This window comes from Capra hircus, chromosome 3, assembly GCF_001704415.2.
Source record: "Capra hircus breed San Clemente chromosome 3, ASM170441v1, whole genome shotgun sequence".
Taxonomy (NCBI): domain Eukaryota; kingdom Metazoa; phylum Chordata; class Mammalia; order Artiodactyla; family Bovidae; genus Capra; species Capra hircus.
In genome coordinates this window covers 112,982,785-112,995,074 of record NC_030810.1, presented here as the reverse complement: position 1 = coordinate 112,995,074, position 12,290 = coordinate 112,982,785, and the positions used below count along the sequence as shown (strand labels likewise).

General features: G+C 44.0%; 1 protein-coding gene across 2 annotated transcripts in view; it reads right to left on the bottom strand.

The window, feature by feature from the left end:
* C3H1orf226 (chromosome 3 C1orf226 homolog) overlaps positions 1–12,290 on the bottom strand; it is a 358,341-nt gene that overhangs the window by 55,613 nt on the left and 290,438 nt on the right. For both annotated transcript variants that reach the window (XM_018046419.1, XM_018046420.1), the window contains exon 5: positions 8,507–8,615. In XM_018046419.1, the coding sequence (XP_017901908.1) occupies positions 8,507–8,615 (109 nt within the window). The remainder of the gene's footprint in view (positions 1–8,506; positions 8,616–12,290) is intronic.

Sequence of the window (12,290 nt, the reverse complement as noted above, 5' to 3'; positions counted from 1 at the left end):
AACTGAAAAAGTGAATCACCCATGTTTATACTCTCTCCTTTGCCTCATAGAGAACTAAATATATGGCTAACATACATGAGAGCCCCTCCCACAGTGCTTGGCATATACCAAGTGCTCAAGAAATGTTTTATTCTGAATATGGAATTCATTGCACCACAGGGGAAATAAGACAGAAAACAAACAGTAGTTCAGAAAAGGCTGGGCTTACTTTATCAATAACAGAAACATGAAGACGTGAAGGGAATTGACTCTTAACGTAGGTAAGTTAGCATCAAAAGGGCTAAAGTCATCATCTCTCTGTCCCCATAGCAACAGAGAAGAACTGGGCCAAACCATCTTTGGTCTGAGCTGGAGAGATGGTTTCTGCTGCAAGGAAATTGTTGAGTAAGAGTTCTGGATTGACACATTCAGGGCTGAATAACATTTTGATTTATCTTTTACTCCTCTGTAATGTGAAGGCTGTATTTCCATTCACAGTAAAAGGACACAGTCTTGCCTAGAGAATCCCAGGGATGGGGGAGCCTGGTGGGCTGCCATCTATGGGGTCACACAGAGTTGGACACGACTGAAGCGACTTAGTAGTAGCATGTTTCATGAAGAGCTCTCTGCATTTGAATACACAATGAAGCTACCCTATCTGCTTCACATAATGATTATATATATGTAAGAGACTGCCCCTGCCCACTCACCACTCCAGCAGTTAGCAGGGGCTGGATGACTACTCCCACTTCTCTCACAACTGCTAGGTGAGTTCAGAGGTCTCTTGACCTTTTAGGCTCCTGTTCCTTCACCAGTGAAAAGTCTACTTTCAGAAGATTCTATATAAGGACCTTGCTGGGGGAACATTACTTGCAGGTGGCTCGGAGGCCCAGCCCACACCTGGCAGGAGCTCCCATCACTGATACCATCTGCTCTCCCATGGCCACGCACCTGTCTGCCGGGTCTACCCCACGTGGTGACGGGACCTTCTAGCCTTCTAAGCAAGAACACTAGTTCTGCCTGCACCTTGTAATGCAGGAATCACACATGCTGTGATGTACAGTTTATAAACCAGGTCTAACTCAAGAAGGAAAGGGTTTAAGAAAAACCCCTTCCAACGGCCCGCACAGGTCACCAGGAAGCAAGTGCTCACACTTCATGACCTTTGGAAAGCACACTGGGGTTTTAGAGACATGAAGGTAGCCAGGGATGAAGCAGAACAAATAACCAGCATGTTCGGAAGGCAGCCTTTTTCAGCTCTAGGATATGACCATTTTCTGGAATTTGCTAGGTTTAAAAAAAAAAAAAGCATTATTACACTGTATTATTTCTGTACAAATCCAGTTCAGTGTTACATAAGCCACTGAAAGTACTTGGCCACATGGATCAAATCTTCCCGTCCAAAAGCCAGTTTTGTGTTAGCAACTCTAAAGTATCTGTGGACTTTCAGTTGTCAAGATTAGAACGGATATGGCTGCTTTGATGTTTTCAAAGCTAAGAGGGCATATCTAACCTCAGAGTGGTTCTAGGCTGCAGATAGCGCACTGAAGCCCACAAGGGGTGCCAATTACAGGCAATTTCATAAGAAGAGGACTGGGTAAGAAGCTGTCTTAGAACTTTACAGTACTTGCCCAAGTGGCACCCAGAAATGTTTCTTTAAATCATCTATTTAATCATATTGACAAAACCCTCTTTCTCCTCCCTCCAACCTCAATGCAACACAGAAGTCAAGATGCAAGAAATAGCTGGTCTCTTCTGTATGCTTAATGTGGGTACCAACTGTATTGGTAGTCGGCATTCATATCTGATGAACTGCAGCAAAAATCATGAAAATATTAACAACACTATATTCTCAGTGAGAGTGGGCTATCTACTCAAAAGCAGACAAGAGCCTGCAATGGTACCTTTAGAAAGACAGAAGTCAGAAGGTTGATTTCTGCATTTTACTGGCCCATAGGAAAATAACAGTCAATCATGATTTTATTTTCTGTGTTCATTTTAAGCCATCTTGTTGTTGGTTGGTCCTTGTAAATCTGGGGACTCTTTTGAGTGCTGCATATATGTAAAGAATGGTAATTACTGTTAGTCTTATTCTACAGCTGATTTAATAAATAACCGTGGCAGCGTTCTGAATTTCACCATTCTGGAAAAAGAGCTCTCTACTTCACAATTCATGGCAATACGTAAAGATAAGTAAGGAAAGTGACTAGTGGCTAAGTCACTTCAGTCGTGTTCGACTCTGTGCGACCCTATGGACTATGGCCTGCCAGGTTCCCCATTCTCTGTTCAGGCAACAATACTGGAGTGGGTTGCCATTTCCTTCTCCAGGGGATCTTCCCGACCCAGGGATCAAACTTATGTCTCCTGCATTGGCAGGCAGGTTCTTTACCAATAGCACCACCTGGGAAACCCAAAGTGACTAGAAGAAGCTCAAAATGCAAGGGGCATACGATGATGATGACGGGAAAGAAGAGAGGACTGGGGGCCCACTTCCTCCAGGAAGCATCTTTCTTAGTCCACCAGCTCTCTACCCCAGGGTACATCCCCTCCCCTGCCGCTCTGTCTCTCCTGAGAGCTGGAGATTTCTCTGCCAAGTGCGTCTGAATTCTAAGAAACTTCAGCACAGTAAGTCAGTCTAGAATAACTCACAGGTTTATCATTCTTTTCATTTATCACGGCAAGAAAGTACAGTGCCCTTCTCTTGACCTTAACACCACAGAATCTCAGCAAAAATAGAACCGAAGTTCATGTTTCTTTCATGTGTTTTTTGAACCTTAGTAAAAGATTTAAGCTTATATTTTTCAAGTGATTTCAATCTATAGAGTCTGCAATGCTGAAGCAAGAAAATATATCTGAAACTGTATGTAGAGGAAGACCCAACAAACTAAGGCTCTGAACTGAAAAATGGGTTAGGTTTCTGTCTAACAGGTTATTTAATGGTCTTGATCATATAATTTGATCAAGGCAATGCCTTGGACACCAGAATACTGCTACTATGGAGAAAGCTTAGTTTCAAAGTAGGTTTACACTTTAAACATTGACAGGAGATAGTAGACCTTAGAATTGCCAATGGACTTCTGGGTTTTCCCTTATACTCTGTTAGTCCATGAACCACAGCAGCATAGAGAAAAGAAGGCCGAGTTACAACCTCAGTACTATCAGTAACCACCTAGATGACCACATGTGAGTGAATTTACTTTTCTAGGTACTGATTTCCTCTCCATAAACAAAGAGTTTTGGACTACATGAATTCTGAGACTTAACGATTTCTGTATTTTGACTTCTCAACTCAACCTCACACTAACATTTAAAATATAAAAAAGAGCCTCCTTCCCTAAATGTAGGACCTATCTCTCCTCCCTAACTTGAACCTGGCCAGGAAATCACTCATTCTTTAGCACATGACTGACATCACTGTGCAAAATCCATGCCAAGCCCTTAAGGACGGCTAACCTTCTGTGCTGTGGCCCCTGACCCGATGGTGGCAGTATTACAGGAGGAGATGATTTCTCCTAACCCAAACCAACTGAGCCGTGATTGCAGGCAGAACAGTTTCAAGGAGCTACCCATGAAGATAATGGGGAGACTCCTGTGGCTCTTGTTAATCACCAGCACTTCACACACCGATGCACTAAGTACAGTCACACCTAGTCAGGGCAGACAGCCACATCCACCTGCGGCTGGGAGCGTATGACAGGAGGGGGACCTCCACTACACGGGAGGGATCAAGAGACACACAGAGGCTTCGCAGGAGGCAAAAGGCCTTGCAAATGAATACTGTCATTACATCCCCGAAGGAGGGAAATGGGAAAGCCGTGTTGCTAGGAAGTGTCACTAACACTCCGGGCGAGGAGAAGACCCTCTTCCAACCCTTTGCTTCTGGCGCTGGTCTGAACAGTGCTGGGATCTCCCCATTACAATCCTGGTGATCCCTCCTAGTCACACGGAATTTGTTTCCTGAAGGTCACCTCACTCCATACCCACAGATCAGCATTTCTGGGATGCCTTTCATCTTATTTGGTAGCTGGAGAAATTCAGACACAGAGAGGCTCACATATATTTTATGAATTTTATGTAACAGAGTCAAGCGGCCAAAGCTTAGACTAGGAAGCAGGAAGCTAGGTTCTTATCTCAGGGGCATTGCTGACTCACTGTGTGATCAGTGGTATTTACTTTCCTGGGCCCTCTCTTTCTCCCACTATAAAATGGAGTCAGGATTAACCATACAAAGATATTAAGAGAAAAAAAGGAAAATCTGTGTCAAAGTGACTTGGACCATTCAGAGTTAAGGAGCTCTTCATACCCCAGTAACAGGTACAGTAAAATTCATTTACGAGTAGACCTTGGAGAAATAGGTTATTCCTCAGTCATGCAATTTCCTGATGAAGATAATAAAATGCGGTGGTGAAGGAGGTAAGCTCCAGTGTCAGAGTTTCTAGGTATAGTTCTAACTCCACCACATTTTTTGCGGGGGGAGGCGGTGGTGTGCTATATGTGGGATCTTAGTCCCCCAATCAGGGATCAAACCTGAGCCCCGTGCAGCTGGAACTCAAGAGTTCCAACCACTGAACCACGAGGGAAGCCTCTGCACCACTTATGAAGAGTTACATCCCTTAAGCTTCTATTTTCTCATCCATAAAACTAAGCACATCATAGGACCTACAGCTTACAGGGCTGCTGAAGGAACAAAGTAAGATAATTTAAATGAAGAGTCTAGAACAGTCACGAGCACATAGCAAGTAACCCAAACTGACTGGATATTATTTGACTTAATAATATAAGGATGGATAATATAGAGTAATAGATGAATGGCTGATAGTATATTATCTCCCTACAATATTCTGCTACCTTACTTTTGACGAAGGCCCAACTGAAAAAAATCAGCTTAAGATTAAAGTTCCAAAGATGAGAACCACATCGGCTACATGGGTAACTAAAGGAAGATCTGTAGGCACAGAATAACCATGGTGCTGGCAGCCAGGTGCAGGGAGGTCATCTGCCAGGCAATCTGAGAATCCTACCCATGTTATTAACTATGGAAGAGGCAATCACGTTTCCCATGGTGAACTATAAGGTAAGGCTCACCCACATGAGAAGCCTGTCATGGGAAATGCCATGAGGACACACTGGGGACATGACATGATGTGAAGAGCAATAACCAAGCGTTAACATAGCAAGGAGCTCATAGAAGGTTTCTCCACACTATGATCAACATAAAGGCTCTGGAGAACACCCAGGTCCACTGGTTTCCAGTCAAGAGACCTCCCTGTGTGTGCTCAGTTGCTTTAGTCATGTCTGACTCTTTGCAATCCCATGGACTATAGTCTGTCAGGCTCCTCTGTCCATGGAATTTTCCAGGCAAGAGCACTGGAGTGGGTTGCCAGACCCCTCTCCAAGGGATCTGCCCAATGCAGGGATTGAACCCACATCTCCTGCCACTTCTGCATTGCAGGAGTTCATTCTTTACTGCTCAGCTACAGTCAAGAGACCTCCCGACTGACCCACAACCACCAGAAACAACTCTACTAGACACACTTACTCAGGGTATTTAGAACTTTCCCCCTCACCTCTTAAGTATTCCTACCATTTGCCAATTAAAACTCCTTCCCAAGCTAACTATTATCTCTCCGAATCAGAAATGCTTTATAAGAAAGGAAATTACCAGATCTGGAGACTAACCAGGGTAAGCTTGCAAAACCTTGCAGACGTGGTCCCACTCCTCCCCAACTCTGTTTCCTTTGCAGAACAATTAATTCACTTTTCTTTCCTGGCGTGGAAACCAGCCCTTCCACCTATAGTTCAGCAGCAATGGGGCTCACAGCCCAGGCTGTCTGTAAACAATTCCTTCAGCCATGTGGCTACAAGCCAAAAAAGGGCCTGAGAACCAGCTCAGAAGAGTTAAGAGTCTCAGTAGGTGAGGGCAAAAGGGACAGAGAAAATAAAACAGCCAGAGGTCAGCATTAGCTCTGAGACATGGACAAAACTGGTGTTGAGGGGGGCCCGATGACTGCTCCTTTCTCCCTGGGTAATAAGAACTTCATTCTGTGCTTCTCTTCAAGATCAAAGTTCTAGTGGGCATTGCTCTTAGACTCAGGTTTTGGCAGAAGGACTGGACGATCCCACTGTGTTTGGGCTGCTGTACCAGATCAGATGGCGAAGCAAACATAACGATCTCCTTTACCTGGAGTTCCTGCTTAAAATCCTTTCATTCTACATGTCTCCCTGAGTCTAGCCAGTCAGTGCTTATTCATGGGACCTTGGGCAAGTCATTTAATCTTTCAATTTACTTATCCCATGGAAATTACCATCTTAACTTCTTCACATGGATTTTTTGGAAGATTAAACATTAAAGCACTCTGTAAATTAAAATATGGTATTTGTAACTTTAATAAAGTCCCAGATTCACACAGCCGGTCTCTGGACAAAACTTAATGTAGAGTGGAGCACTCAAAATGAATGACAGGGAGTCTAGTCTTTGTTCCTGTTGAGGAGCCCTGCAGACGGTCCAGTTTCTAAGTCTCAGGAACACTGTGCATTTCCCTTCCTTCCTTCCGAGCTCCACTACACCTCAAAACCACACAAGTGCTTTTCCCTCTCCCAACCCCTAAATTCTCATCTCCAGTCCCTCTGGCTTTCTTTCTGTCCTTCTCCTTCTGTTAGGGGAAGCACACTGATTGAAACGGCCCACCCTGGCCAGGCACCATTTGCATGAGTTGTTTTATGACAGGAGGTCCTGCTAAGGAACACGGAACTAATAAGCCTCCACCGACCAGAAGAGTTCAGGCAAGGTCAAAAGGAGACACCACATGTCCGACCACCTCCCAGAATCCTTCTCTCTGGCATCCATCTTGGCTGAATAAGGCATGTACCACCAGGAAGGACTCTGAGTCAGAATGATTGGCCAAGGACAACCCGGAAACTAATCCCATCACCATAAAACCCCAGACTGCAAGCCACGCGGCAGAGCTGTTCTCCTGGGTTCCCTTCCCCTACTGCCTCCGCCCGGGCGCCCTTTCCCAATAAAATCTCTTGCCTTGTCAGCACATGTGCTTCCTCAGACAATTCATTTCTAAGTGTTAGACAAGAGCCCAGTTTCAGGCCCTGGAAGGGGTCCCCCTTCCTGCAACACTTCCTCCTCTTTCTATCAGTTCTTTCATATCCTACTTTCATTTTTTCCCCCCTCTCAACTGTACTATTACCTAAAAGTGAAATCTGGTAACCTGCCCTTTTTTCCTTCTACCTTTCCAGTTCTGGCTCTTTCCCTTCAATTCCACGATTTGCATTAAAAAGCCTGAGAATAGGTGGGTAAGGGCACACATCTCCTTAGAGGAAGAGGCTGAATCAGCAAAGTATAATTCTCTTTGTGAGGCCAGGGTGGGAGATGGGACATACATAATATTACAGTAAATCTCGACCCTGTCATGTTTTATTCTCATTATCCCCACTTGGCACAGTACCCACCAATCTATTTGTCTTAGGACATAAGATGCATTAAGATGTCACATGGCATCGAAGAAGGGACAAGCAGGAGAGAATTCAGAAGTCGCCCTCATAGAAAGTCAGGGTCACTGGTTTGTGTCTAGAGTGGTAAGAATCTTACCGTTCCACCTTTACCTGTCAGGGACCTTACAGACACAAATATTACTTTCCAATTCTCTTCTACAGAAAAGTAATTCCCAGGACATTAACACATATACATGGAAAAAAATATGATTTCATGGCCAATTCAGTTTGAGAAATGCTAGGTTAAAGCTAAAGGGATTTCTCTAACTTAGGACTTTCTAGCACATTTAAATTAAATAGTTTTAATATGTTAAATGTTAACATATTAAATGTTTTGGATGGTAAATGTTTTACAGGGTACATTTTAGGAAATGCTTGTTTTGATGCCCCTCCTTATTTTATAGAGAGGGAAGCTGAGATCGAAGGGGGATACTGACCCTCATAACATAATTCAGGGGTCCAGGAGAGAAGAGGGGTTACAGCTCATGTTTCCTAACCCCAGTTTTGTGCATTAGACTCCTAGAGGCATGATAGAGAGGAACCCTGTCTCTACAGAACTGCAAAGGTTGCATTTACTCAAGCATCAAGGTTACTGTACCAAAATAACCATCCAGGACAACCAACATCACAAAGTCTAACTAGATCCCACCATGTCATATTTGGAGGTCACTGATCAGAATACAGAATTATGATGAAGGGTGACTTCGGTGAGTGGCAGCCTTCTTTCCTACCACACACCATAAGCATCACTCCTGGTACTGTCTGCCTGCAGTGTTCCAAAGCACTTTTCCAGTGGCTGCAATCTCTCTAGTCGTTTGCATACAACTAAGTACCAAGTTCAAATGAAACTGAAAGAGAATTTCATTATGTACAAGCAATGGCTGACGAGTGAGAGAGGTGCCCTATATCTTGCATTCAAATAGCCACCTCCAAATCTTGCCTCTTCATCAGCAAGGAGGCAGGTCAATGTTGGGAACACTCTGCTTCCATCAGAGAAAGAGATGACCAATGACAGCCCCTTTACCTTCTTCTTGGATTTAAAGACGTTACACCTGAAGATATTGCTGGCACCATCTCGAGCGATATAGCTGAAGATCTTCAAGTCTTGGGAATCATGAGAGACGTAGAAGATCCTATAGGGAGAACAACAGAAAAATGCACTGAAAATGGCTCAGGTTCAAATCTCCAACAAGGAAACCTCTGTATAACGACCCCCTGCAGACAGAGCTCTAATCAGTGCTTAGAGAAGGCCTCCTTCCGATGAAAACCACAATGCAGGAGGCACTTGCCGCAAGCTGTACAAACACTGACGTTCCTGTGAGTGACCTCCAGAGGCTGGAGGGTGGACATGGGCAGGACGTGGACCCCACGCTAGCACTGGGCAGTACATCTTTCCTGGTGACTTGTAGGTTACAGGAAAAAATCATTTCCATCCTCATCAGAGCAGTAAGTCTGCTTCTAATCCAGGGAAATGTGGGGAGGTTTCCTAATACCTCCAAATGAGAAGACTTAGGGAACCAGCAATGCCAACCACCTATGGAGAGACTAAGACACTGTTTCATTATCTAGGTCCCTTGGTGACAGCTAATCCACTTTCCATCCCTCTCCATCAGGCCGAGGCGTCCATGTATTCATTCCATCAGTCAGCCAATCCCCCAGAGTGCACACTGGGGGTCAGGCACTGTCCCAGCAGCCAGAGGTACAAGTAACTGGACAGAAAAAAGCCCCCGAATTCATGGAGCTCATAGGCAGGAGATATCAATAAACAAATAGAAAATGAGTGCCATGAATAAATTATTTGTATGTTATTTAATGTTTGCTTAATCCTTAATGCAAAACCATCCAAATATTTACAAACTCTTTTAACAACTATAAGTAGGAAGTTTTTATGCAGTCAATTGCATTTTCCAAATGGTTAAGCATAGACTGTAACCATAAGTCTAACACAGCAAATTTTCTTAAGTCTTTTAAAAATGCACTTACAGTAACACAATGATTACAAAATCTTTTTGCTTTTATACCCGAATCAGTTTTTATATATTAATGTCATGGCTCAAAATGCAGCTTTATCTTTTTACTCTTACACAGAAGATTTGTTACATGCAAACTAAAGAATTTCTCAGCTTTACTCCCCCCCTCATATTCTCCTTTTTAAAACTATTTTCTACTTATTTCTTGCCTGTGCTGGGTCTCTGTTGTGGTACACAGGCTCTCTGTTGCTGCATGTGATTTTCTCTAGCTGTGGCGAGTGGCCGAGCCCCCTCTTGATGAAGGGTGCAATGTCCACTCAAGCCAGAGACCTGGGCAACACCCTCGACCCCTTCTTCCTTTGTTCTCCCCTATCTGTCATCATGACCAGGTTCTCTGCAGTCCATCTCCTGACACATCTCTGGAATGTGTTTTTCTTCAATCTCACAGTACTGCCTTAGTCCACAGGTCCTTACTATTCATCTGGCGTCTTGCAACTCACCTAGGGTCTCTCTGCTTCCTACTTCACCTACTGCCAACCCACTGTCTATTCTGCTAAAAAAACAGCATTTTTAATAACACAGACAACATCCTGGTATTTCCTTTTAAAAACCATTCAAAGGCTTCCTACTGCCCTCAGGATAAAGCCCAAACTCCTCAGCATGGAGTATCTGCATTTCTGCTTTCATCCCTCTCCAGAGGCCTGACCTACATAGCTCTTCAGGACTGGTTGCATACATCTGCCTGCCCCTGCATCTGTGGTGACACCTCTGGCATCCTTGAAGACTTGCTTCAGAGAAGGCTTCCCTGCCCACATCGCCTGCAAATCTGAGCTGCTGACACCCCTGGGCTCACCTTTACCATAGCACGTATCTCACATGATGATGTTTACACTGAAGCTTCTTGAAGGAACCAAAGACCACATCTTGGTACTCCAGTGCCAGCACAGTGACTGGCACAAGAGGTTCCTAACATCTGCTTAGGAGGGGAGGCAGGCATCCTTCCTGTCATTAATCAGCACCCATAATGTACTCTGCTTGGCTATTCATTTCCCCCCAGAAGACAGCTCCTGTTAGTTCAGATGCGTCACACATAAAGCTCCTCTGATTTCTGAGTTTTTCATTTATTATTACGTAACACCCCAATGGAAATGGCAACCCGCCCTAGTATTCCTGCCTGGAGAATCCCATGGACAGGGGAGCTTGGCAGGCTACAGTTCACAGGGTCGTACTGAGTCGGAGATGGCTGAGCACATGTAGAAGAACCTAAGGACTGAGAACCAGAATTAAAACGGACGGAGCAGACGTGAAGGCAGATGCACACGCCAGCAAGACTCAGAGACACGGAAGGCACTCAGGGTGGCAGCAAGCTAGGATGCCCTTCACCTTTGTAGACAAAGCACGTTTTCGGCAAACACGATGACAGCCTGGGCATGAATGAAGCCAAACTCTTTGAACTGGAGACAGCTCTGTTATATCTGAGATCAGAAACTCAATGTGCAAGTTATTAAAAGCCTGGAACCTCTAGCTAACTAAAAGGCCAAATAGTTAAGAGCTTGGAAAAATATCTACCAATACAATCAAGAAGCAGGCAGTTTTTCCATGTGACCTCATTCACCCACAAATTAATAGATCAACAAATTAAGGGCTCAGGTCCCAATTTCTAAATCTACAAAATATACTCCAAGAACCACAATGGAGTATTACTCAGCCATTAAAAAGAATACATTTGAATCAGTTCTAATGAGGTGGATGAAACTGGAGCCGATTATACAGAGTGAAGTAAGCCAGAACGAAAAATACCAATACAGTATACTAATGCATATATATGGAATTTAGAAAGATGGTAATGATAACCCTGTATGCGAGAAGCAAAAGAGACATAAACAGTATAGAATGGACTTTTGGACTCTGAGGGAGAGGGAAAGGGTGGGATGATTTGGGAGAATGGCATTGAAACATGTATGCTATCATGTAAGAAATGAACTGCCAGTCTATGTTCGATACAGGAAGGTTGGGGCTGGTGCACGGGGAAGATCCAGAGAGATGATATGGGGTGGGAGGTGGGAGGGGGGTTCAGGATTGGGAACTCAGGTACACCTGTGGCTGATTCATGTCAATGTATGGCAAAACCAATACAGTAAAGTAAAATAAAGTAAAAGTAAAAATTAAAAAAAAAATAATAAAAGTTACGAACCTTCAAAAAAAAAAAAGAACCCTTATTTCTTCATACTTTGGTTTTAAGAACTGTGACTGTGCGAGCATGAGTGTGTATGTGTGTATGTGTGTTGTGGGTGGGACATGGTTGTTGCTCACTCATTCAGTCATAGCCAACTCTTTGCAGCCCCATGGACTACAGCACACCAGGCTTCCCTGTCCTTCACCATTGCCCAGAGTTTGCTCAAATTCATTTCCATTGAGTTGGTGATGCCATCCAACAATATCATCCTCTGTCATCCCCTTCTCCTCCTGTGTTCAATCTTTCCCAGCATCAGGGTTCTTTTCCTAATGAGTTGGTGCTTTCCACCAGGTGGCCAAAGTATTGGAGCTTCAGCTTCATCATCAGTTCTTCCAATGAATATTCAGGGTTGATTTCCTTTACGATGGACTGGTTCGATCTCCTTGCAGTGCAGAGATTCTCATCATTCTTCTCCAGCAACACAGTTTGAAGACGTCAGTTCTTCGGTGCTCAGCTTTTTTTTGGTCCAACTCACATCCATACATGACTACTGGAAAAACCATAGCTTTGACAATATGGACCTTTGTTGGCAAAGTAAAATCTCTGCTTTTTAATATGCTGTCTAGTTTTACCATAGTTTTTCTTCCAAGGAGCAAAGGTCT